The sequence below is a fragment of the Scyliorhinus canicula genome, chromosome 15 (genome assembly GCF_902713615.1).
Source record: "Scyliorhinus canicula chromosome 15, sScyCan1.1, whole genome shotgun sequence".
NCBI classification, from domain to species: domain Eukaryota; kingdom Metazoa; phylum Chordata; class Chondrichthyes; order Carcharhiniformes; family Scyliorhinidae; genus Scyliorhinus; species Scyliorhinus canicula.
This window is the reverse complement of record NC_052160.1, coordinates 10,283,204-10,311,021: the sequence shown is the minus strand read 5'-3', so window position 1 is coordinate 10,311,021 and position 27,818 is coordinate 10,283,204. Positions and strand designations below refer to the sequence as shown.

Here is a 27,818-nt window from a genome sequence, read left to right as displayed (position 1 = left end):
CAACTAAGCCACACAGAGGAAGTTGGTCCCCAATTGCTCTTGAATGAGTTGATTTCAGCTTTGATGGTTGTAGAAATGCTGTAATTGACCTTAGTGTCTCAACGGTTATGGACAGAAGAATGAACAAGAGTTTGTTGTCCTAGAATTGTAGAAGCATACGCCGCAGATGGAAGACATTAGACCGATCTTGCCTGTGCTGGCCTTCTGAAAGAGCAGTCACTTTTTGTCCACAACCCTGTAAGTTCCTTGTTCCTAAGTATCGGACTAACTCCTTTGCAAAATTATTTATGGAGTCTGGTTCCGCCACCTCTTCAAGCAGAGCATTCCAGGTCCTGGCAATTATCTGCATGTCTATTCCCCTCCAGGTCTATTGGTGGTAAATCAATGCTCTCTGATTATTCACTTCTGGCTATCCTATATGTTTTCGTGTTTGACCTTTACCTTAATATCAAATTCCCCTTCCTCCTGAGCAAATTTTAAAAACGGGTTTGCTGAAACAATTACAGCTTACTAAAGAAAACGTAATGCAGTGGAATTCCCCCTGTTTGCATTGTGAGACAGATTACGTAGCACTGGAATGCAAAAAGGTCTATGTGTGTGTGTGCGTGTTAAACAACAGTGACATGCACAAATGGAGTGGATCTTGTGTCTCACCAATAGCCAAGAAACTGTTGCAGCCAACATATCTTTGGAATGGGGAAAATATGTATGAAGAGCACACAGTTGTCTATTTTGTATGGGATAATAATTTCTTTGTCGTATTGTGTACAAAGAACAAATAGTATTTCCCTTCACATGTGCATTTTTCTCCACTAAAATGTGTTGATGGTTCTACTTTTGTACATACTGGTTTATTTGCCCTGCAGAAGAAGCCTGATCCTCAAACCAAGTTGCCTATTAGACAGCCTGACTTCATGAATCCCATTCTACTTGCCTATCACAGTTACCTCGTCCCACACTCTGTCTTGTATATTATTCATTTTGACTCCTGCCATATTTTGACCCCCCCCCCCATTTGAGCACTTTACAGGTTAATCTTTTCCATTATAAATGTGGATAGGGTGGGCTGCGCAGTGGCTAGCATCGCTGCCTCACGGCACCGAGGTCCCAGGTTCAATCCCGGCTCTGGGTCACTGTCAGTGTGGAGTTTGCACGTTCTCCCCGTGTTTGTGTGGGTTTTGCCCCCACAACCCAAAGATGTGCAGGGTTGGTGGATTGGCCACGCTAAAATTGCCCCTTAATTGGAAAAAATGAATTGGGTACTCTAAAAAAATTTTAAAACATATCTTTGGTCTGTATTGACAAAGAAAATTAGATGCGCCAAATTGGGAAAGAAACCTGTGGGCCCATAATTAAATTACTTTCCTTCTCATTAACTTACAAGAAGGTGTTCCTTTGGGCACTTATTCTGATGGATGGAATGAGCCAGTATAATTTTGCTCAAGTATAAAAGCAAATTACTGCGGATGCTGGAATCTGAAACGAAAGAGAAAATGCTGGAAAATCTCAGCAAGTCTGGCAGCATTTGTAAGGAGAGAAAAGAGCTAACGTTTCAGGTCCAATGACTTTGTTAAATTTTGCTTAAGTAATTGACGTTAGCATGATCCTCAATTTTTAGCCACTGTTTTTGTTCCTTGGCAGTATTTGTTTAATCACAATTCCAGATCAGTTCACTAGATCAAGTACTGTTAATAACATGAGCATTATTTTAATTTGCTCAAGATGATGAGTGTTTAGGGCAACGATATATTAGATTTGTTGAGCAACTTAAATTTCTGAGGTGCATTTGGCATAGTACATCACAAGCTGAAAAGAAACAATGCTGGACGGTAATCAGCGGATCAATCAGGTTGATTGGTGAGGATAAGTCTCAGTGGTTTTTGAAGAGAGTGTCGAGTGTTACAATTGGATGGATTTAAGGAGAGAGTTCCAGGGAGTGCAACTCTCCAGAAATTCTGTTTTTAAGTTCATGAGTTTGAATATCATGGAAGGTTGAGATTGGGCTCAGCAGTGATCCTTCCACCGTATAAAAGCCTTCCACCGTATAAAAACCTTCCACCATTTACTGTCCAGACCAGTGAATGAATTAAAGCTGTTATGCAATACTGTAATGCAACTAACATCAATGCAGCCATTATCAAACAAGTGCTACTGCAGGTTCTGCTATGGGCGGCACGGTAGCACAGTGGATAGCACTATTGCTTCACAGCACCAGGGACCTGGGTTTGATTCCCGGCTTGGGTCACTGTGCGGAGTCTGCATGTTCTCCACGTGTTTGTGTGATTTCCTCCGTGCGCTCCGGTTTCCTCCCACAAGTTCCTAAAAACGTGCTGTTAGGTGAATTGGACCTTCTGAATTCTCCCTCTGTGTACTCGAACTGGTGCCGGAGTGTGGCGACTAGGGGATTTTCACAATAACTTCATTGCAGTGTTAATGTAAGCCTACTTGTGGCACTAATCAAGATTATTTTAAAAAGTTCTGCCCATCATCTGCACCTTTGCTTTTAGCTATTTAATCTGTGAAAGGTCTTGAGCGTTTGTTTCAGCCTTGTCATTCATACTGGTTAATCTGTACAGCATCAATGCCAGCACTTGTAGTGTAACACCACCTCCGGTGAATCATAGAAACAAGTGTCTGACCATTGATTCAGGTGCCATACACCCCAAACACCGTTCTGTATGTTTCTTAGTCATATCTCTTGTGTTAATGCTCGTGCAGCATTGAATAGATTTTGTTGCTTCATCATTTGAAGTACAAACCTGCATGTGACTCTCCGCGTTGCAAAAGAACTCCGTAACACTGCTGCAGACAGATATAAACTCACCTGTATACGTGAAATAGTATAGTTCAATGAATCACTAATACTGTACCCCTAAATGCCTTTGGTGTACAGCAATGTTTTCAGAGCCTTCCTGATACTTTACTCCGTTAGATTTCTCTGTAAACATTTGCAACTGTATCCACTCGTAGGATCTTAAATAACAGCATTTGTGCCAACATATATGAACGTTAGGCTGCTAACAAGCAACTCTGATCAAAGCTTTAAACTTGTTCTTTACTTTATTAATGCCCTCTCGGTGGAAGGTAAGTACTACTAATGAATAACTTTAAGAAGGTTAATTCTCCTACACACGTTAATGGTATCATTTCTAACAGCTATATAACAATGTGGTGTAATGAGGCAGACTCTTAATAAATTGATTGATCCACTTTCACTTGTCCCCTGATAGCATTACTAGAATTAGTGTTAATGATTTTTCTCTGATAGTTCAGCAGTGTCGATCGGGCTTGGCAATTGGGACCAATGGTAGTGTTTTACACAAATGGCATCTAATTGCTTTGTGGCTAGAGTTTGTTAAAATGAGATTGGTTCCAACAGAAAATATCTATCGTCAGTCATTATTCATCATCATAACCAGGCCGACAGCATTAATGTGTGTGTTGCTGTGAATATAATGACATGGGAGTTAAATTGAGGTTCTGTATTTTCAAACGTTGCTCTTCAATTCAGTTTGTGCTTAGTTTAAAATAGAAAGTGTTTGAGATGCATGACATGTCGGTCGCAATCTGTGGACAGAACAAACAAGACAAGGGTGCCGACCCTTCTTTATACCCCCAAGATGTCGACTTGTCTTCTTTCCACAAATGCTGACTGATCTGTCTGGCGTTTGCAACATTTTCTGTTTTTGTTTCAGATTTCTCATATCTGCAGTTATTGTTTGAATGCTTAATTTGACTGTACCATTAGTAAGCTGTCTTGTACTTTGTAGTATTGAAAGATGTAGCCAATTTGTCAATCGGGAACCTTCCTCGGACAGGCAGCAGTTTGAAACACAACCATCAACTCTTGCGTTGAAATATTTTAATTCTGTCCAGATTAGGTTACACTGATCTTTTACCATCAGCCTCCACCTGCTCGAGTAAATCATTCATCCCCTTCTGCATCGCTTGTGTTTTTGACGACACGATGAATAATGTTCAGAGTTATTTAGCTTCCCTTGCTCTTCATCCTGGGGCTCTATTTTCTGGACCTTGGTTCTACAGCGTTGTAAAATATTGTACTTCCCAGATGATGGCAATAATTTTGAAAAGTGTTTGCAGTTTTCGTAAAATCTATCATTGATTTTTTTTTTTTTCCCCTTCAATTTTCAAACCCTCTTCGACAAATAGTATTTTATGGGTGGGGAGAAGGAGAGCACAATTCCTTTAAGAAGTTCTCATCTAACCAAACTATTTTAGCAATGTGATCTTTTTTTAAATCATTTACAGGATGTGGTTAGGCCTGCATTTATTGCCCATCCCGAGTTGCCCATCAGAAGGTGGTGGTGAGTTACCTTCTTGAACTGCTGCAGTCTTTCAGGTGTAGGTTCACCCACTGTGCTGTTAGGGAGGGAGTTCCAGGATTTTGTCCCAGCGACAGTGAAGGAACAGCGATATATTTCCAAGTCAGAGTGGTGAGTGACTTGGAGGGGAACCTCCAGGTGAAGAGGTTCCCAGATCTGCTGCTCTTGTCCTTCTAGATGGTAGTGGTCGTGGGTTTGGAAGGTGCTGTCTAAGGAGCCTTGGTGAGTTACTGCAGTACATCTTGTAGATGGTACACATGGCTGCCACTGCTCGTTGATGTTTGAATGTTTGTGGAAGGGGAGCAATCAAGTGGGCTGCTTTGTGCTGGATGGTGTTGAGCTTCTTGATGAGCTGCACTCATCCAGGCAAGTGGAGAGTATTCCATTACACTCCTGAATTGTGCATTGTAGATGGTTGACAGGCTTTGAGGAGTCAGGAGGTGAGTTACTTGCCTTAGGATTCCTAGCCTTTGACCTGCCCTGGTAGCCACAGTATTAATGTGGCTAGTACAGTTCAGTTTCTGATCAATGGTAACCCCCAGGATGTTTATTGTGGAGGATTCGGCGATGGTAATGCCATTGAATGTCAAGGGGCGATGGTTAGATCCTCTCTTGTCGGAGATGGCCATTGCCTTATACTTTGTGGCGTGAATATAACTTGCCACTTGTCAGCCCAAACCTTGTGCAGGTCTTGCTGCATTTGGACACGGACTGCTTCATTATCTGAGGAGTCGCAAACCATGCTGAACATTATGCAGTCATCCGCAAACATCCCCACTTCTGACCTTATGATGGAAGGCAGGTCATTGATGAAGTAGCTTAAGATGGTTGGGGCCGAGGGCACTACCCTGAGGAACTCCTGCAGTGATGTCCTGGAGCTGAGATGATTGACCTCCAACTACCACAACCATCTTCCTTTTTGCTAGGTATGACTCCAACCAGCGGATTCCCATTGGCTCCAGTTTAGCTAGGGCTCCTTGATGCCATACTCGGTCAAATGCTGCCTTGATGTTAAGGGCAGTCACTCTCCCCTCACTTCTGGCATTCAGCTCTTTTGTCCATGTTTGAGCCAAGGCTGTAATGAGGTCAGGAGCTAAGTGACTCTGGCGCAACCCAAACTGAGCGTCTGTGAGCAGGTTATTGCTGAGTAAGTGCCACTTGACAGCACTGTTGATGACTCCTTCCATCACTTTGCTAATGGAAAGTAGACTGATAGGGTGGTAATTGGCTGGGTTGGGTTTGTCCTGTTACTTGTGTATAGGACACACCTGGGCAATTTTCCACATTGTCGGGTAGATGCCAGTGTTTGGAGCTGTACTGGAACAGCTTGGCTAGGGATGCAGCAGGGTCTGGAGCACAAATCCTCAGTACTATTGCCGGAATATTATCAGGACCCATTACCTTTGCAATATCCATGGATAGAAGAGGCCCCATGTGCCACATCAAAATGAGATGGGTGAATTGGGACAAATGCAATTCTGAGTATTAATTAAATGTATTATGCAGAATTCCCACAAAGGAGGTACCTGGAAGACTGCTTGATATTTTATTTTCCAACTGAATCCAAATCCTTTCAAATCCAAATCCTGAAAACGTCAATTATGTTGGAAAAGGATTTAAAAGGTTTTTATAACTGGGCAGAAGGTTGTACTTTCAAAGTACCTTCGAAATGAGTGTCATTGTACCAAACTTAACTGGGCCAAATTTCTAAATGAGCATGGCTTCAAAAGCGTGGTTCTTTGGCAGCCAGGGATAGTGATGAAACTGAAAAAGATGGCACTATGTAATATTTCCAAAAATTTGCCACGACTGCCTTCAACGTAAGGGTCAAGACAGCAGCTTCGGATAATCATCTTTGCAAACATGCATGATTGAGATTTGCGGTAATGTACTAAACCAAGTTCCTGCCTCTAATATTCCTGGATAAAGGGCCTTGGGCATCAGGTTGGTGCCAGTGAGCAGTGCTTCAAAAGTGTCAGTGGCACCAGCCTGCTGCACTGAACATGCAGTTCATGCCTACCACCTTAAAGGGGCAAAACTGTATGCGTCTGTTTCTTATTCCTTCTTGTGCTCAAGTCCCATTGGCCTGTTCCTTTGGGTCTTTTTGAGGTATGTTGTTCGGTTTTGGATTCAATTATGCTTTGATACATGCTTTATTGACAGAACGGTAGGGGCAGTGCTTCCTCAGCCTCAGCAGCATCCGGGGCAGTAGCCAAAATACCGTGGATATTGGACATCTGAAATACAAAAGTAAAATACAGGAAATACTCACCAGATCTAGCAGCATCTGTGTAAAGAGATACAGTCAACGTTTCAGGTCCATAACCCCCTCATCAGATTTCACTTGACTTTGTTTTAAGGATTCTAACTGCGTGCCTGTACTCAGCATTAATGACTTGACCTAGCAGCCCAGGAAACCAAACACATTGGTGCAATAATGGTCCACGCAGACGTGCCCTACACATACCTTGGTGTACATGGAAGCAGAATGAATGTTCAATCAGTCACTGTAGACAAAGTCTTTGTATCTTTTTGAAAGAAACTCACTCAGTATAAACAAGGTTATTTTCTCTTTCTTACCCTTTTGATGCGATCCAAAGTGAGCATGTAAATAGATTTCTGAAAGAACTGTATTCAGCAACATATATTTTATCTTTGTGGATGACTGATATTTGTATGTAGAGGTTTGAACTTTCATTTAAAATCTTGAGTCTGCAGTAAATAATCTAATAATTGTGTTCATAAATGTGCTGGGGTTTTTTCAAATCTAGGTGTGCCATATTTGGTTAAGAAGTCATCAGGTTTGGATTAAATTAGAAACCTTGTTAGGCTGTTGTGACATTACCACCTCCTTGAGGAAAACTTTTTGATGTCTCAGCATTATTTTAACGCATTTTGATTTCCTGATAAGATCTCTCTTAAGGTCACCTACTGCAGGTCGGGCCTGCTCAGGGTGTTCCAGCTAAAGTAGCTGATGCAAGACAAAAAAAGTTGTTATTTTCAATGTTTTGAAATCCTCTTCCGCATTTTGAATTCTGTATCTGCTTCAGAAACGCTTGAAGCTCAACCGTCTTAATCGACAATGCATTTCTATGCAGTGATGTATCTTCGAAATCTACTAAGATTGTACGGTGGAATTAGACATGTTAGCTTTTTGAAAAAGTTTTCTGAATTATAGGATTTTATCCTCGTACTCCTGACGTATAAGCTTAGAATTGAGCAGGTGGCCAGATGGATTTAAAAATTTATATGAGCTATGAATTAGAGCCAGGTGACATTTCTAATTTATAACAACCACGTCTTTGAATGCTCACCCACACTTGCCAATGTGGGTGAGACTATTCTGTATTTTAGTCAGGCTACGCTGAAATTGGATAGCAGTGTCAAGTTCTGATCTTGAGGTCTCTCTTAGGATGTTGCACAAGCAATTAAACTGCAACATTTTGTCATGTTTCAATACTTGAATAATATAGATTACACCAAATTCGCTGAAATGGGCGAATTTAACTCATTGCCATTGTAAATGGAATTTCTTTAAATCGCCAATCTTGCTCCATGAAATAATAAAAAATGAGGTCCTGTAGATTAAAAGTTTGGGTGACAGCAATACTAAAGAGAAATGTGGGGTGGGGGTGGTGGAGGAAATCTTTAAAGCTTGAATTGTTTAGGTTGGAAATTATCGAAGGGCCTGGTTTGTAAAAAAAAACTTTTTCTTTAACTGCTTTCTAGGGTTTGCAGTGGCGCAGCACATAAACCAGCAGAGCCCCTCTCCAGCTTCGTCCCCTTCCCCACCCTCTAGTGGTACCATCACTACAAGCACAGGCTGCAGCGATACCATCACCACCAGCGCAACCTCCACTCCCTCCGCAACTCAGAGCCCCACAGGTAATTCTGCTGCATCTTTCAGATCCTGAACAGATTGACTTGGTTAATGCATTAAGAAGTGGTAGAACAATCCATAAAACTGCCTTTTATCCTGCTATGGTAATGAATACGTAAGAGTATCAAATTGTGATCTAAAAGCCTTCTTACCCTGCACCCCATTAGCTCACTTAAGCTGATGGCCCATTCAGGCTGCACTCACAATGAAACTTGCTCCCCAATGCAGAGTTTGTTTCTGTTTTTTTTTTAAATGTAAGCAGGCTAAATAACCAAAGCAAAGTACAAAAATCATGCTGGTGGTATTTCTGTGACCGTGTTGTGTAATATTGCACATTGTAGCAGAAACCAAAATGAGTTCCTTGGAAGTTGGAGAGCAAGTGTGTTAAGTAATATTTTAATTGTCCTGTTTCTAAAAAGTAGCTCAAATTAATTCAGCATGTGATAATCATGTGAAAATATGTTGCAAAGCTTAAGAAAGCATCACACAAAGAAACGCAACAGATGGTTCTTTGATAACACTAGTATTTACTCCCTACTATGGATTTGAGTAGCCTTTTCTACAGGCAGGACTTTGTGTTCCAAGATTGCAGAGCTCCAATGCCTGATTTACAAAGTAGCAATTTGAAATGGAAAAAAAAATGAAAAATCGCTTACTGTCACAAGTAGGCTTCAATGAAGTTACTGTGAAAGTACCTAGTCGCCACATTCCGGCACCTGTTCGGGGAGGCTGGTACGGGACTTGAACCTACGCTGCTGGCCTTGTTCTGCATTACAAGCCAGCTCACTGAGCTAAACCCAATTTTAAGAGATGATTAAAATGTACTGAACCGCTTGATGTGTAACAGTTCTGACAGATTTTTGGGAAAAGGTAACCAGCTACATCTAATCCTGCCCCTAAAGGGTGAAGGGATCTAACTCTGAGAAGTGGTTGCTTTTTAATGATAATGTCGCTATCCTTGAACCTTTATCACAGGTTTACAATTAAAATGGCAGGACACCTATCTGCTATTTGATGGAATCGGCACAATTGAATTTCGGCAAGACACAAAAGATTTCACTTTCTTTTGGAACGCTTCCTCTTGCCCTTAAATCACCCCACAATGCAGCACCTTAACCCACCATTAAATGATGTAATTTGGTCATGGGGGCACAGGAGGCAGCCAGTGTCTTCGCTTGCAAGGAAGTATTTGTCCTTCTCTGCACGTGTCCTGAAGATGCCACAGTTGCGATTGAGCCAAGGAGTGAATAAAAAACACAGGACCTGAAACCTACCTCCCATGTGACATGCACATAGGGGGTTCATTGCATTATTTCCCCAGTTTTGCCCAATTTAGCCCCAAGTGGCAGTGATAACAAGAGCGCCACTGCTCCTATGGCAACTATTGTCTAAATATGTTTGTTTTCTATCTGGTTAACCTTTCAGTGCAAACCATCATTGTGGCGCGCTGGCTGCACCACATAAAATGATAAGTGGTTCATGTACACACAAAACTGTATTTTATCAAAAAGTAAACTTTATTTTATCAAAAATCATATATTTACTCTGCAGTAATCTTAGAATACAACTTAGGACTGTACTACAAAACAGTACCACATTTGAGGTAATTTTGATTCATCACATGCCGCAAGGTAAAAGTATCAGTCGACATGTATTATGGGAATCTTAAATTGTATGTTGCAACCTGCAGTGCTCAATATTTTTACTCCTTCCTTGTTTCATAGAACATAGAACGATACAGCGCAGTACAGGCCCTTCGGCCCTCCGATGTTGCACCGACATGGAAAAAATCTAAATGCCATCTAACCTACACTATGCCCTTATTATCCATATGCTTATCCAATAAATTTTTTTATGTCCTCAATGTTGGCGTGTTCACTACTGTTGCAGGTAGGGCATTCCACGGCCTCACCACTCTTTGCGTAAAAAACCCACCTCTGACCTCTGTCCTATATCTATTACCCCTCAATTTAAGGCTATGTCCCCTCGTGCTAGCCACCTCCATCCGCGGGAGAAGGCTCTCGCTGTCCACCCTATCTAACCCTCTGATCATTTTGTATGCCTCTATTAAGTCACCTCTTAACCGTCTCTCTAACGAAAACAACCTCAAGTCCATCAGCCTTTCCTCATAAGATTTGCCCTCCATACCAGGCAACATCCTGGTAAATCTCCTCTGCACCCGTTCCAAGGCTTCCACGTCCTTCCTATAATGAGGCGACCAGAACTGTACGCAATACTCCAAATGCAGCCGTACCAGAGTTTTGTACAACTGCAACATGACCTCATGGCTCCGGAACTCAATCCCTCTACCAATAAAGGCCAACACACCATAGGCCTTCTTCACAACCCTATCAACCTGGGTGGCAACTTTCAGGGATCTATGTACATGGACACCGAGATCCCTCTGCTCATCCACACTACCAAGAATTTTACCATTAGCCAAATATTCCGCATTTCTGTTATTCTTGTGAATCACCTCACACTTCTCCACATTAAACTCCATTTGCCACCTCTCAGCCCAGCTCTGCAGCTTATCTATGTCCCTCTGTAACCTGCAACATCCTTCCGCACTGTCTACAACTCCACCGACTTTAGTGTCGTCTGCAAATTTACTCACCCATCCTTCTGCGCCCTCCTCTAGGTCATTTATAAAAATGACAAACAGCAACGGCGCCAGAACAGATCCTTGTGGTAAGCCACTCGTAACTGAACTCCATTCTGAACATTTCCCATCAACCACCACCCTCTGTCTTCTTTCAACTAGCCAATTTCTGATCCACATCTCTAAATCACCCTCAATCCCCAGCCTCCGTATTTTCTGCAATAGCCGACCGTGGGGAACCTTATCAAACGCTTTACTGAAAGTTTCCTGCCAGTTTTCTTCCCTCTCCTATATTCCTGAATGCACTTGCTTCTTGCTTGCTTGTCATGCTATGGGTATCGGATTCCCCCAGAAGCAGGAGCCCTGTTTTTTTTTTTCCGTCCCCAAGAATTCCCAGGCTTGATGGAACAGCCCAAGTGCTATGCCAGTAGCAAACAATCATTCATATGGATTGTATCATTCAGGTGCACACTCCCATAAACGTAGGAGTTTGTTTTACATTGACAATTAGTATTTATAAAGCACTCTTAACATTTCTAGAAAGCCATTTTGTTATGTTGTCAGATTTAAATTTGACATCAAAGGAGTTATTGGGATAGGTGACCAAACGTTTAGCCAAGAGATAGATTTTAAGGAGTAAAAGAGGAGAGAGACTGAGATTTATGGAGGGGGATCCTGAACTAGGGGCCCGTAGTTGAAGTCATTGTGTTGATGGTGGGGTAGTAGAAATCTGGAATGCAGGAGTGGCCAGAATTAGGGGAGCACAGAGTTCTCTGAGGGCTGTAAGTTTTTATTAATGCCAATGTGAACATATCTTTGTAAGAAATTGGTTACAGAAGGGAACAGACTAGAGATGCTTATGTTGTTATGTGACTGAAGCAGAATGTTTTTCAAATGGGTGCTGACAACACTTTGTATGCATCGACTGTTTATATATGAGCCTCTTCTCAGTCACCATAACCTTGCCTGACAGGAATGATTCAGTCAGAACGTTTCATTGTTCGCCTGTACTACAGTTGTTCAAGTCATTTTGGTGGATGTTTTATGGGATAATATTTTATGATTTGTTTCCAGTCGATGAACACAGCACCCACATTTGTAAATGTTGAACAAAAGATTAAATACAATGGTTCGATGGCAACAGCATTGATCTAATGGGTCTGAAATATTAATAATGTTGTATTGATTTGCGTTTCTTGGATGTAGTTTGTTATCCCTTCGACAAGAAGCTAAATTTTACAGGGATATTCCCTGCAAATATTCTTCTTGTGAATTCCAGAGCTTGCTTTTGCATTAGTGAATTGAAATGAACCATTTGACTCATCCATCATATGTATAGGCATCTGTACCTAGCTCTATGCCATCTTCTACTCCATCTCCCCACCCCCAGTTAAAGGCCTTTCTGTGAACGATGGCTTAAACACAGTCCAGTTCCTTTGTGATGTCTAAAGCTCTTGGTTGATTGGCTGGTCATTTGTAAATTAAATGTAATCCGTTTGTCAATTCCTAAATTAGAATTCTCCATTTTGCAACTTGACTAAATTCAGAAGAAGTTTAATTTGCAACTAACATTACGGCTGTAAAGCTCTGATCATTTAACATGAAACAAGGACAGCTCTTTAACATTGCATTTCACCGTGATTTTGGTGCCCAATAACTATTGGGAGCACAATATATTTTTATTCTGTCAACCACTGTGACATACTAAACCAATCACTGCTGTTATACTGGGAAAGTACAGTCTCAGCAAACCTCTTGTTCCACATTTCACACCACCTTCAAATGTGGACTCAGATCAGTACAAATTTACAACCACGCATTCCAAGTATCTTTCATTTAACATTTCTCAACATTCCACCGCTTAACGTATTCATTTTTAGCAAGAAGTATTTCCTTCATATTTTTCAATCAAAGCAGCTTTGCCGAAAAAATAAATTCCACATTAACCTGAGAACATAGAACATTACAGCGCAGTACAAGCCCTTCGGCCCTCGATGTTGCGCCGACCTGTGAAACCACTTTAAAGCCCATCAACACTATTCCCTTATCGTCCATATGTCTATCCAGTGACCATTTAAATGCCCTTAGTGTTGGCGAGTCCACTACTGTTGCAGGCAGGTTATTCCACACCCTTACTACTCTGAGTAAAGAACCTAACTCTGACATCTGTCCTGTATCGATCTCCCCTCAATTTAAAGCTATGCCCCCTTGTGCTAGCCATCTCCATCCAAGGAAAAAGGCTCTCACTGTCCACCCTATCTAATCCTCTGATCATCTTGTATGCCTCTATTAAGCCACCTCTTAACCTTCTTCCCTCTAATGAAAACAGCCTCAAGTCCCTCAGCCTTTCCTCCTAAGATCTTCCCTCCATACCAGGCAACATCCTGGTAAATCTCCTCTGCACCCTTTCCAATGCTTCCACATCCTTCCTATAATGCGGCGACCAGAACTGCACGCAATAGAACATAGAACATTACAGCGCAGTACGGGCCCTTCGGCCCTCGATGTTGCGCCGACCTGTGAAACCATCTGAAGCCTATCTGACCTACACTATTCCATTTTCATCCATATGTCTATCCAGTGACCACTTAAATGCCCTTAAAGTTGGCGAGTCTACTACTGTTGCAGGCAGGGCGTTCCACACCCCTACTACTCTCTGAGTAAAGAAACTGCCTCTGACATCTGTCCTATATTTACCACCCCTCAATTTAAAGCTATGTCCCCTCGTGTTGGTCATCACCATCCGAGGAAAGAGACTCTCACTGTCCACCCTATCTAACCCTCTGACTAACTTATATGTCTCTATTAAGTCACCTCTCAGCCTTCTCCTCTCTAATGAAAACAACCTCAAGTCCCTGAGCCTTTCCTCGTAAGACCTACCCTCCATACCAGGCAATATCCTAGTAAATCTCCTCTGAACCCTTTCCAAAGCTTCCACATCCTTCCTATAATGTGGTGACCAGAACTGCACGCAGTACTCCAGGAGCGGCCGCACCAGAGTTATGTACAGCTACAGCATGACCTTGTGGCTCCGAAACTCAATCCCCCTACTGATAAAGGCTAGCACACCATATGCCTTCTTAACAGCCCTATTAACCTGGGTGGCAACTTTCAGGGATTTATGTACCTGGATGCCGAGATCTCTCTGTTCATCTACACTACCAAGAATCTTGCCATTAGCCCAGTACTCTGCATTCCTGTTACTCCTTCCAAAGTGAACCACCTCACACTTTTCCGCATTAAACTCCATCTGCCACCTCTCAGCCCAGCTCTGCAGCTTATCTATGTCCCTCTGTAACCTGCAACATCCTTCCGCACTATCCACAACTGCACCGACTTTAGTGTCATCTACAAATTTACGCACCCATCCTTCTACGCCCTCCTCCAGGTCATTTATAAAAATGACAAACAGCAGTGGCCCCAAAACAGATCCTTGTGGTACACCACTAGTAACTGAACTCCAGGCTGAAGATTTCCCATCAACCACCACCCTCTGTTTTCTTACAGCGAGCCAATTTCTGATCCAAACTGCTAAATCATGCTGAATCCCATGCCTCCGTATTTTCTGCAATAGCCGACCGTGGGGAACCTTATCAAACCCTTTACTGAAATCCATATACACCACATCAACTGCTTTACCCTCGTCCACCTGTTTGGTCACCTTAAAGAACTCAATAAGGTTTGTGAGGCATGACCTACCCTTCAGAAAACAGTGTTGACTATCCCTAATCAAATTATTTATTTCTAGATGGTTATAAATACAATCTCTTATGAACCTTTCCAAGACTTTGCCCACAACAGAAGTAAGGCTCACTGGTCTATAGTTACCGGGGTTGTCTCTACTCCCCTTTTTGAACAAGGGGACAACATTTGCTATCCTCCAGTCTTCTGGCACTATTCCTGTAGACAATGATGACATAAAGATCAAAACCAAAGGCTCAGCAATCTCCTCCCTAGCTTCCCAGAGAATCCTAGGATAAATCCCAGCTGGCCCAGGGGACTTATCTATTTTCACGCTTTCCAAAATTGCTAACACCTCCTTCTTATGAACCTCAAGTTCTACTAGTCCAGTAGCCTGTATCTCAGTATTCTCCTCGACAACATTGTCTTTTTCCTGCGTGAATACTGATGAAAAATATTCATTTAGCACCTCACCTATCTCCTCGGACTCCACGCACAACTTCCTACTACTGTCCTTGACTGGCCCTACTCTTGCCCTAGTCATTCTTTTATTCCTTACATACCTATAGAAAGCTTTAGGGTTATCCTTGATCCTACCTGCCAAAGACTTCTCATGTCCCCTCCTGGCTCTTCTTAGCTCTCTCTTTAGATCCTTCCTAGCTAACTTGTAACTCTCGAGCGCCATAACTGAACCGTCATGTCTCATCTTTACATAAGCCTCCTTCTTCCTCTTGACAAGTGATTCAACTTCTTTAGTAAACCATGGTCCCTCGCTCAACCACTTCCTCCCTGCCTGACAGGTACATACTTATCAAGGACACGCAGTAGCTGTTCCTTGAACGAGCTCCACATTTCATTTGTGCCCATCCCCTGCAGTTTCCCTCTCCATCCTGTGCATCCTAAGTCTTGCCTCATCGCATCATAATTGCCTTTCCCCCAGCTATACCTCTTGCCCTGCGGTATATACCTATCCCTTTCCATCGCTAAAGTAAACGTAACTGAATTGTGGTCACTGTCACCAAAGTGCTCACCTGGCTCCAAATCTAGCACCTGTCCTGGTTCATTGCCCAGTACCAAATCCAACGTGGCCTCGCCTCTTGTTGGCCTATCTACATACTGTGTCAGGAAACCCACACATTGGACAAAAACGGACCCATCTAAAGTACTCGATCAAAAGCGTTTCCAGTCAATATTTGGAAGTCCCCCATAACAACTACCATGTTACTTTCACTCCTATCCTGAATCATCTTTGCAATCCTTTCCTCTACCTCTCTGGAACTTTTCGGAGGCCTGTAGAAAACACCCAACAGGGTGACCTCTCCTTTCCTGTTTCTAACCTTAGCCCATACTATCTCAGTGGACAAGTCCTCATCAAATGTCCTTTCTGCCACTGTAATACTGTCCTTGACTAACAATGTCACCCCTCCCCCTCTTTTACCACCTTCCCTGAGTTTACTGAAATATCTAAACCCCGGAACCTGCAACAACCATTCCTGTCCCTGCTCTATCCATGTCTCCGAAATGGCCACAACATCGAAGTCCCAGGTACCAACCCATGCTGCAAGTTCACCCACCTTATTCCGGATGCTCCTGGCGTTGAAGTCGGAGGCGTTGATGGCGTTGGAGGGCAGCACGGTAGCATAGTGGTTAACATAAATGCTTCACAGCTCCAGGGTCCCAGGTTCGATTCCCGGCTGGGTCACTGTCTGTGCGGAGTCTGCACGTCCTCCCCGTGTGTGCGTGGGTTTCCTCCGGGTGCTCCGGTTTCCTCCCACAGTCCAAAGATGTGCGGGTTAGGTGGATTGGCCATGCTAAATTGCCCGTAGTGTCCTAAAAAGTAAGGTTAAGGGGGGGTTGTTGGGTTACGGGTATAGGGTGGATATGTGGGTTTGAGTAGGGTGATCATGGCTCGGCACAACATCGAGGGCCGAAGGGCCTGTTCTGTGCTGTACTGTTCTATGTTCTATGTACTGTTCTATGTTCTATGAAGTAGACACACTTTAAACCACCTTCCTGCCTGCCAGCACACTCCTGCAACCTTGAAACATTACTCATGACCTCACTACTCTCAACCTCCTGTATACTGGAGCTACAATTCAGGTTCCCAATCCCCTGCTGAATTAGTTTAAACCCTCCCGAAGAGCATTAGTAAATTTCCCCCCCCAGGATATTGGTACCCCTCTGATCCAGGTGTAGACCATCCCGTTTGTAGAGGTCCCACCCACCCCAGAATGAGTCCCAATTATCCAGGTATCTGAAACTCTCCCTCCTGCACCATCCCTGTAGCCATGTGTTCAAATGCTCTCTCCCAATTCCTTGTCTCACTAGAACGTGGCACGGATAACAACCCAGAGATAATAACTCTATTTGTTCTAGCTCTAAGTTTCCACCCTAGCTCACTGAATTCCTGCCTTACATCCCTATCCATTTTCCTACCTATGTCGTTGGTGCCTATGTGGACCACGACTTGGGGCTGCTGCCCCTCCCCCTTAAGGATCCTGAAAACACGATCTGAGACATCACGGACCCTGGCACCTGGGAGGCAACACACCAACCGCGAGTCTCTCTCGTTCCCACTGAATCTCCTATCTGTCCCACTAACTATGGAGTCTCCAATGACTAATGCTCTACTCCTCTCCTCCTCTCTCTCTCCCCCCCCCCCCCCCCTTCCCTTCTGAGCAACAGGGACAGACTCTGTGCCAGAAACCGTCGTCGTCGCCATAAATTAGGAGAGAGGAACGGCATGGGGACGCAGTGGTTAGCACTGCTGCCTCACGGGTCACTGTCCGTGTGGAATTTGCACATTCTCCCCTTGCCTGCGTGGGTCTCACCCCCACAACCCAAAGATATGCCGGATAGGTGGATTGGCCACGCTAAATTGCCCCTTAATTGGAACAAAATATTTGGGTACTTTAAATTTTAAATAAATAAATTGGGAGAGGGAAAATGCAACAAGATCTGGGTGTCCTCGTACATCAGTCGCTGAAGATAAGCATGCAGGTGAAGCAGGCAGTAAAGAAGGCAAATGGTATGTTGAACTTCATAGTCAGAGAATTTGAGTACAGGAGCAGGGATGTCTTGCTGCAGTTATACAGGGCCATGGGAGGCCTAGATTATCGTGTGCAGTTTTGCCACCTTATCTGAGGAAGGCTGTTCTTGCTTTATAGGGAGTGCAGCGAAGGTTTATCAGGCTGATTCCTGGAATGGCAGGACAGACGTATGTGGAGGGATCGAGTCAGTTAGAATTATATTCGCTGGAGTTCAGAAGAATGAGCAGGAATCTCCTATAAACCTATAAAGTTCTCACAGGGCTAGACGGGGTAGGTGCAAGAAGGATGTTCCCGATAGTGGGCGTGTCCAAAAACAGGGGTCACTGTCTGAGGATATCAGGCAGACCGTTTGGGACTTAGATGAGGAGACATTTCTTCTTCCAAAGAGTGGTGAGCCTGTGGAATTTGAAACCAGAGAAAGTAGTTGAGGCCAAAGCATTGTATGTTTTCAAGACGCAGTTAGATATAGCACTTGGGGCGCAGGGGATCAAATGATATGGGAGAACGGTGGGATTAGACTATTGAATTGGATAAGTCTTGATCGTAATGAATGGCGGAGCAGGCTCGAAGAGCCGAATGGCCATTCCTGCTCCTGTTTTCCACGTTTCTATCCCATATTATTGTGATTCTACGGCCATATCTTTGATCTCCCATCAGATTTACATCTCACAAATCTTTAATTCATGTAGTTCAGGCTAAGATCTTAAACCTAATAGACAATAAATTAATTATACAGACAACCATTGAACACTGAATGCTACAGCTTGTTAACCCTAATACAAATTCATGTTCAAGGTGAAATATCTTTACAGTTCTGAGTTACTTCAACCTCGTGGGTCATACAAATGGGGGTATTACACTAGAAATCCCCAAAACTATTTTTGGTACTTCTAATAAGGAAGTCTTTCTTTCTGACTGGTTATTACGTTATAAAACTATTTAATGAGTGAAGTCGCTTAGGAAACTATGACTTCCAGTCATCAAACCAATTTGTATTTTTAAAAATATAATATTGAACCTTAACAACAAGGGCCCAAAGGCAACCCTGTTTCAGATCGAGCTATGATTATTAGTTCCTGAAGTAAAGTTTTCAATTTGGGATAGATGTTTTATTTTTAAACTTCTCTGCAATTAAATAAGTGTTCTGCCCTGCCCTCTATTGTGTTTTCAATCGTGGTTACTTTTAATCAATAATTTAAAATTATAATTTGCGAAAACAGAGTTGACTGAAAAAGCAATAGATATGTAAGCATCTTCCTTTAGAAAATTAAGTCTTAAAGTCTTAGCTCATTGCAATAATACTCTGCCATATAAGCATCATTGTTGCTATTATCAGCAACCCAATATCCTTCAGATCTTGGTGTTAGTTTGTACTTCCAGTTTTCCCTATGCTGCTTTTCCTTAGTGTTCCCCCCTTTGATGCCTTGCCACCCATTCCTGGCACAGCGCCCATAGGTTAATTAAATTGTTTATTACATTTCGCATGACAAGAGAACCATAAAGCAGTGGAACCAGTGTTTCGCCAAGATCAAACTTATTCACATTCACTGACCTGTCATTTTTACTGACCATAAGTCCAGTCAAGAATGCGAACGAGATGGAATGAGTTCAAGGTGAAAGACGTGCATGGGGTTGGGGATTGTTCCATAACAGGCAATTACCCCACTAGTTTCAAAAGAACACATTTTACTCGATCCATTTAACAGTTCCCTGAACTTAAAATAGTGCTTAATTGAGTTCAGATAATCAATCTTTTCACTTTCACAGCACAAGACAACAGAGATAATGTTAATACCTACCTGTGGAGCACTTGCTCACAGACTTGGTTTATCATGACATCAGTGGAGCAAAAACCTATGTCTTTGGCGAATGTAAAATATTGCCTCTCCACACAGAATAATGCTTGGTCCAATTGTAAGTTTGCAAGGTGGATATTTGGATTTATTGAGGGGTGGTGGTTCCTTCTACGGATTGTAAGCATCCTATTTAAAATGAATTTGAGTACTATTAACCAAGTTTGATGTTCACCAAATTTAACAATTGACACTAAATTCTCACTCATGGATCACAGAATGTCCAGTGTAAATGTGGAAAATGTCATGCTGATTGATAGGTTGCTGTGGCGTGATTTGTCGAGAGGTGCAAAATAAAGCCATCTTTGGCCTTTCTTATGCCTGTTCTGAGCGTTCCGAATACTGACGTTTGATGCTCAAAGTAGAAGAATATTCAGCTCCCCAGTCACCTTTATTGTTCCAAAGGTCGTTGCAGCCGGTGAATTACTTTGAAATGTCGTCATTTGCAGGCAAACACCGGAGCTGATTTGTAAACAGCCAGGTCCCAGACAGGAATGAGGTGATTAGCCAGTTAATCTGGGTTCTTTTCTGCGTGGGTTGAGGGTTGACAAGGATAGTGGGAGATCCCCTCTTCAAAGATGCGCCACGTACTTTGCCTGCCGGCGACAGGGACTTGGTTTAATGTCTGAAAGGTGACACATTCTGAAGGAATTAATACTTTCCCAACGCAACAGTGTAGAGTCAATTTAGGATATGTGTTCAAGTCTTGAAGGTGATTCCACAACCTTCTGACTCACTGGGGGTGGCGTTAGCAATGGGCTGGCACTTCTATGCACAGAAATTCACAAGAAACGAGGCAGGTGTTGGAGTTAACTGCCTTGCATTGTATTTTATGCTACATGTGGTTTAAGCTGAATGCTGAATGGGAAGTTGTTGAATGTGAAAAATTATGCCACTTGCGAGTGTAAGGAACAAAACTATTTGAAGTTTGACCCTTGAAAGATATTGAGATTTCAGTCTGGCGGGATACATTTCTAATTTTCCACATACTTTTTCATTTTGGCATGCAGGTTCATTATCTGGAGTGCAACTGTTTTCACCTCTCTCACATCAATATAAAAGTTACACTGTTATTTCCAAACACTCTGGTGGGGAAAATGGGTATATTGCAACACTGAGTTATACAAATAACTAACATGTTAGGGCTCATCTCTTACAGAATGTGAGCTAGTGCAGTCACATTGGAGGGTGTGCAATTGGCTTCACTGTCCCTGATCTCGATACAGAAAAAATCAGCAAGTATTCGATCTCCTGATCATTGATATAAATCAGTGTTCTTCAAACTTGGGGGTTGCGACCCGAGGGTGGGTCGCGGGCGGGTCGCAGAGCCATCCTTCGCGGCGCTCCCGATCGCGCAAATCCCCGCGCATCAGCCGGTTTTTAATAACTCCGGCTGCAAGCAGCCTTTAAAATGGCCGCAAACATGGAAAAGAAATTTGGCCGTATTGCGCATGTGAGCCGATGATCGCGTGCGCAGTGCGGCCGCTATTTTTTTTTACACGGTGGCGGCTTTTTGTTTTACAAATTCGGGGGAGTTTTATTCATTTTATTCATTTACTTTATTCATTTTATTTTTCATTTATTTTATTCATTTTATTTTTTGTTTTTACAAGTTCGGGGGGGGGGGTTTATTTGATAAAATTTTACAGGAAAAAAATGCAGAACTTTGGACAGATGGAGACTCCATACTTTCCGACACCAGAAGGCTTCACCTTCATCTAACAGGTTCCATTGGAGGAGCGTGTATGAGGGCCAAAGGGTCCCAAAACCATTTCCTCCATTTTTATCAGCAGCAAACAAGGTAAGAGAAAATGGTGGGTCGCTCAGGTCGGTCGGCGTGGGTCGCGAAGGTCGGCCGGATTGGGTCCCGAAGGTCGGCCGGGTTGGGTCCTGAAGGTTGGCCGGTTGGTAAAAGTGGGTCCCCCGAAAAAGTTTGAAGACCACTGATATAAATCTTATTTCTGGATGCTATTGAGGTTAAAGATCCGGCTTTGCAGCAACTTGCTGTCCTGCCCCAAAATCAGATAGCCTGCAAATTATATTGGGGTTCACCCATGAAGACTAGCTGTTAGGGTATTGTACAAGAAGATTCTCGGTATTATGAAACACTAACCTGAGAAGAAGAAAAATGGAGAAAGTTGGAAGGAAAGTAGAACTTTCACTCTGGTGTGGATCAGCAAAGTGTTACAATCCCAGTTGACGTTATTACGAGACGGAAACGGAACCCTGGCTCAAAAGACCGTAACTTTTACTTTTTTTAGGAAATGTGGAGGAACAGAGTTACAGGACTCCCATTTACCTTTTAACACACAAAAATTATTAAACATAAAAGTTTGATTATAATACAATACTCCTTCACTTACACTTGTCTTCACAAACCTACACCGATTTCAAGGATAACATAGGTTACACAATGTATCTTGCGCTATAATGATCTCACAGTCCCCATATCCTAACAGGCTAACTGTGATAAGATACACCCTACTCTGAAACCAAGTGACAGATGCCGCCTAATCGATCTACTGTGGATTTTTCCACAGATTCCCCCCATATGATTGTCACATGAGTGTTTCTAAACTCCACTCTCAAAGACACACTTTAGAATCTTCTTACAAATAACGTTTCCTCAGCTGATTTAGCAAGGATCCACCTCCAGATCTTACAACCGTCCTTTTAGTATTCCTTTGCCACGTGCTTTCAATCTTTCAGACAAATTCTCAGCTCCAACCAGCCACCAATGGCTTCACAATTGCTTCACAAGCTTACAGTAAGATATTACCAAACTTTGAATTACTTCACCGAATGCTTCATTTTTCAACTCTGTCAACCAGTCCCTGTTCCGGATCCTGTTTTCATTTTTACTTCTGTCTTCCTGGAAACTTTTCTTTTTATCCTCCAATTTCCAAAGCTAGCTGGCTTTAGTTTCTGGTAATCTTTTTGGGAAGCCTGCTTTTGCAAACCCCTTGACCTGTTTCTGGTAGGGCTGAGAGAGTTGTTCTCTCTCTAGCTTCATCTGCTATGAATTTAGCTAAAACTAAAAGTTTTCCAACCCCAAAGGTGTCCCTGGTTGCTAAGCAACTGCTCATTCTTTCTCCAGTGCTCTTCTTTACCCTTCATGTTGTAAACTCCCTAAGCACAACGCAAACACATTTGAACTGAAACCAAAAATCCCCATACATGCAAACACCTTTGTTTGACGTGGATCTAACTGGAATGTTACCCTTCTTACACAGAAACACTAAATTAACCTCAAATCTGTACCTTATTTCTGATATTCAACAATACAATGATAAAAGCGACCGCTGCTTCCTGACAAAAGGTTAAACATGAATAGGAACTGGTGGGAATTTTTTGCATCAGTGTTTTTGAATGCAAGAAATGTGAAAATACAGTGAAGTGTGGCATAAATTGATAAATTTTACTTGTCCTTGTTCAAGGTTCATATACTTACCGCAATCATTTTTCTGACTGTCTGGTCTTAACATCCAGCAAAAATAGAATTATGAAGTGTATTGCTTACTGAAAATTATTACTGGCCATTTCCTGTAAGTTCATCTTCAGGAGGTAAACCGTGGATAAAATTATTTTTTGAGAACTTTCCTACAATATCACACAAAGCTTTGGGAATGACCAATGCGCACACAACTTAGAAGTGAAAGACCAGTCCCAAAACAAGTTTAAAACGCCATATGGTGACAATCGAAAGTGCAAAGCAAACCATGCCCTTAAAGAAAACCTGTGTTTCTTAATGTTCTTTCAGATATCAAATAAAAAGGAGCGCAGTTTTGTGTGAATTCTATCCAGATGAATACTTCCAGAGACTTTTCAATCACTCTTTCCATAACCAGAGCTTTCCTTCCTCCAGTGAAAGCAACATCGGAATTTAAGAAGAACTTTAGCACAATAAAATGTCCCATGGTACTTCAGGGACATTACAAAATAAAATTTGACACCACTCAAGGTTTATAGATCTTGGGGTGGATAACCAAAAAATTGGTCAAAGAGGTAGGGATTAGGGAGTATAAGAACATGAGGGATAGGAGTAAACAGCCTATTTAATTGATCCAGGTCCGTCATTCACTATGATCATGGCTGATCTTGGGTTTCAACTCCCTTTTCCTGCCTAATCCCCATATCCCTTAAATCCCTGAGACCAAGCGTCTGTCTGTCCTCGGCTTAAATGTCTTCATTGATGGAGCATCCACACCCCTCTGGGTTAGAGAATTCCACAGATTCACAACCTTTTTGAGTGAAGAGGTTGATCCTCCTCACGGTCCTAAATGATCGGCCCCCTTATCCTGAGACTCTGCTCCTGTGTTTAGAATTCCGCAGCCAATGAAAATCAACTATCAGCGTCCACTCCTTTAGAATTTTGAAGGTTTGAATGATACCACCTCTCATTCTTCAGTGTAGATCATGGGTCAGTGTAGATCAAGGGGCACATTAGTAATGGGCGGCACGGTTAGCATAGTGGTTAGCACAGTTGCTTCACAGCGCCAGGGTCGCGGGTTCGATTCCCGGTTTGGGTCACTGTCTGTGCGGAGTCTGCATGTTCTCCCCGTGTCTGCGTGGGTTTGCTCCGGGGGCTCCGGTTTCCTCCCACAAGTCCCGAAAGACGTGTTGGGTGAATTGGACATTCTGAATTCTCCCTCGGTGTATCCCAACAGGCGGCGGAATGCGGCGACTAGGGGCTTTTCACAGTAACTTCATTGCAGTGTTAATGTAAGCCTACTTGTGACAATAATAAAGATTGCCATTAATGGGTGAACTGGATTTTGTAAGATACTGGAAGGGGAAATCCATCTTCTGACAGTTTTCTTTGGAATGGTTACTACGGTATTTGAAATGATCAGTACAAAGCATAACCAATATGCTTTGCTGGATTCGAGCTTTCATTGGTGTCCTAAATGGACAGCATTTTATCTTGGAATGTTAGTAGAAAAAAATATTCTAGTGTGCTACATTGTACCAGATGCTTTTCGAATTGTATCCAGTGATACAGATGTAATAGATGCTGTTGAACAGTAAATTATATTAAATATATGACTTTCAGAAGACTGGAAAAAATGGGTTTAAGTTGATTTAATTTTATCTGACACTCCACTGAGTTCATTCATTAATGAATTTACTGGTATTTCATTATAAGATGTTAATGAATTTATTGGTATTTATTTCAAAAGATATTGCCTAAAGTGCTAATATTGTTTTCCTTTCAGCTTACTAACAAGGAAAATGTCTTAAACTACAGCATGCTTTATTAATCCAATTCTTTTGCTGTTTACATGAATAGAGTTTTTTGAGCTTGCTATTTTATGTGTGTATTGCTTTTCTGTCTTAACGTGCCTCTGTAGCTCTTAACTGCTAGTTGGATGAAAGCCAAGTTAATCCATTAAAAGGTCTAGAGGTGCCTGTGGCTAAGAGCTAAGAAGCATCATTGTATGTTGAAATGCCATGCCATTGTTTGTGGACTGAATTTTAAGTGACCATTATTGTTTGTTAGCTGCTGAAATGTACCCATGACCAAATCCATTTCTTTCTATTCCATTGTCGTACATTCCCTGTGATCTGTCCTTCTGTTCTGCTCCTTTTTAGTAAGGTCTGGCAGGAGAGGAAGACGGCGAGTATTTAGTCTTTCAGAGGCTGAGAGTCGTGGCGGACACTGGGTTTAGGCCCCCAGGCAGCAGCTCTCACAGTGCAAACCACAGGCAGGTTTATGTTACATTGCCCCAGCCTCTCATCATTTAGTTTATTCTTCAATATTCCTATAGTTTACTTAATTGATTGCAGACCAAGTAACCTTTTATGGCATGCAAGAATATATGCATTAGCAATATGACCACAATCCTCAAAATTGAACCTGAAAATATCAACCTATTAAAATGTGTGCAAAAAAAGCAATGCAATATTTCAGAGAGTGACTCTGTACTTGGGAGGGAGGGGAAAATTTAAAAAACCATATAGCGAAGTGGTACAAAAGATTTGCGGTTACCCAGTTAGAACATAGGTCATAGATAAGCACCCTCGGGCAGCATGGTGGCGGAGTGGTAGCACTGCAGTCTCACGGCGCTGAGGTCCCAGGTTCGATCCCGGCTCTGGGTCACTGTCCGTGGAGTTTGCACAGTCTCCCCGTGTTTGCGTGGGTGTCGCCCCCACAACCCAAAGATGTGCGGGGTAGGTGGATTGGCCACGCTAAATTGTCCCTTAATTGGAAAAAAATGAATTGGGTACTCTAAATTTATATTAAAAAATAGATAAACATCCTCATCAGCCACAAGTGAAAACTCCTTGGCAACATTTATTAAACACAGACATCACATGAGGAATTAAAGTATTTTAATAATTTAAAATGCACCTACTTAGTAAATTAATGGATTTAATAGGAAGATTTATATGGCCCTGGATTTGATATTTTCAGCACTGAAATATTGGAATCGGATCTTTCAGTGCAGCATTGTAATAATGTTACATTTTTGGACCCAATATTTGCAGCTCAGAATCAGTTTAAATCTATTTAACCCAAACGCTGATCGAGAAAAGCGCACAAAATTAGGCAGCCAAAGCTACTCAGTTACTTTACTCCTGTAACAAGTGACTTCTATCACAATTCTTTTAGGGTAACTCCAAGCCAAGTAGTAATACTTGCACTCCAATCAGCTGATTGTATGTTTTGGGTCCCAAGTCTGCTCACCACTAACATCTGCCGTGCCTGAGTTATGAGCTAGATCCCCAAGTTTTGTTTCATTTGAATGAAGCAATGTAGTCTGGTGTTTTTCCACTCGTTTTCACCATCAGACTTCCCGCTTGAAAAATCAAACCAGCAGCGCTGTCGGTTATTAATTACAGTGTACCTTGTTTCACCTCTGTCTTTCTGTCATTTTAATGAGTCTTTTTTGATCAATCAGTCAAATCTTATAGCATCATAGCCACTTGGAGGAGTCGCTAAGTGTGATACAACAGCAATTTGCACCATATCTTTAACGTAAAACATTCCAAGGTAATTCACAGAGGAATAATCAATCAAGCAATGCTGAAACATGTCCAAGTTAAAGATCACTGATAATTAAAACTCCTACTTCTGCTCCAATAAAATCTACAAACCTCTTTGAGGCTGAGGCAAGAATATCAAATTCAAAAAAGATACAAATAAGAATAGCATTAAAAATAAAACTCGGCAGGAAGTGAAAACGACTGCCAATGTTTGTTTTGTTTTAGGTTTCAGTAAAGCTTTGCTGCAAATTTCTTCTACGGGCAAACTTTTTTTAAAAATTCCCATTTGGATTAAGGAGTTAGTGTCTGAACTGTCAGAACCCAATCTTGAGTAGGCGCTCTCGAGTAACCACACAAAAGGGCTAGAGGAAAATAAAAAGCACCTGTGTAGACATCATTCATAAACAGTCAGTATTATTCTCTCTGAATAATTAAAATTAATTGTTATTCATGTCCCATTCTTCAAATTGAGGGCCCGGTCAGAAATGTGTGCATTCGCAGAGTTTCAGGTTGACATTTTTATGGACAAACTAAAGGAATGTGGTTCAATAGCCGAGTTTATCCCAGGGCTGGAACAAATGTTTTCCGTTTCTTGTATCTTATTTTCGGAGTTTTAAAAATAAAAGTGCTATGCCTTTTCACTCGCCAGAAACCGAGGCAATTAATTGTTGAGGAAAAAAAGCAAAACAGATCTTCGATGCAGTCAAAGAATGGCAAGTGGTGCAGGGACGAGCTCGGGTGGAGCATTAAAAAAAAATCAGAAATAAACAATAAAGGACTGGAGATGGAGGGTGATCCACACTGATGGTGTACTTAAGTTGGCAAGTTGCTTTCTTTCCTGCACCATCAACGCTGTGCAGTAACTTCCAGTCCGGACAACTTGGCGAGTGGAATTTTCCAGCCCTGGATTGTCCCTATTTACTGATGAGCCTATCTTGATTCGTAACAATCCACGATCCAGTTGATAAAACGCAATGGTTCCATCTTTGATTCGTTCTGGTTGTTTTGTTTGCTTCAATCTGTCTCTAGGTCTGTCTTCCCATTGTTATTTCTTTCCAACACCCATTTTTCATCACTTTTCAAACCTTTTTAAAATACCTCTCATTGCAAGGGTTAAAATGGCCGTGACAGTAATAAGAGTGCAAACCCCACGAAATGCCGCAACAAGTACTGCATCCAGTTGTCTGAAACTGCCTGTAAAGACAGTGTGATGTCAGACTTAACAGTGCTAAGTGAGGAGGTTTTAAAAATGATTCTCAAGTGCAACAGATCCAGCAGGAAAACTATTTAAACGAGAAGAGAGGTGTCGGAGGATTCTTTTAACTATCTGAAGCAATGACCGGAAGTTAGCCTGCAGCTGAAAAATGTGCCCACAAAGCTGATCCATTCAGCACCCATTGTTTCGAAAACTTACCACACGAT

At 42.2% G+C, this 27,818-nt stretch overlaps 1 protein-coding gene across 6 annotated transcripts in view; it reads left to right on the top strand.

Annotated features, from left to right (window-relative positions):
- The window catches only part of clec16a (C-type lectin domain containing 16A), a 303,082-nt gene that overhangs the window by 262,080 nt on the left and 13,184 nt on the right, over positions 1-27,818 (top strand). For 4 of the 6 annotated variants that reach the window (XM_038820933.1, XM_038820930.1, XM_038820934.1 and 1 more), the window contains one exon: positions 8,073-8,228. The exons of 1 other annotated variant lie outside the window; for it this stretch is intronic. In XM_038820933.1, the coding sequence (XP_038676861.1) occupies positions 8,073-8,228 (156 nt within the window). Of the gene's footprint in view, positions 1-8,072; positions 8,229-25,001; positions 25,115-27,818 lie in introns of all 6 variants that reach the window. One more of the 6 variants, XM_038820936.1, reaches the window with a different exon arrangement.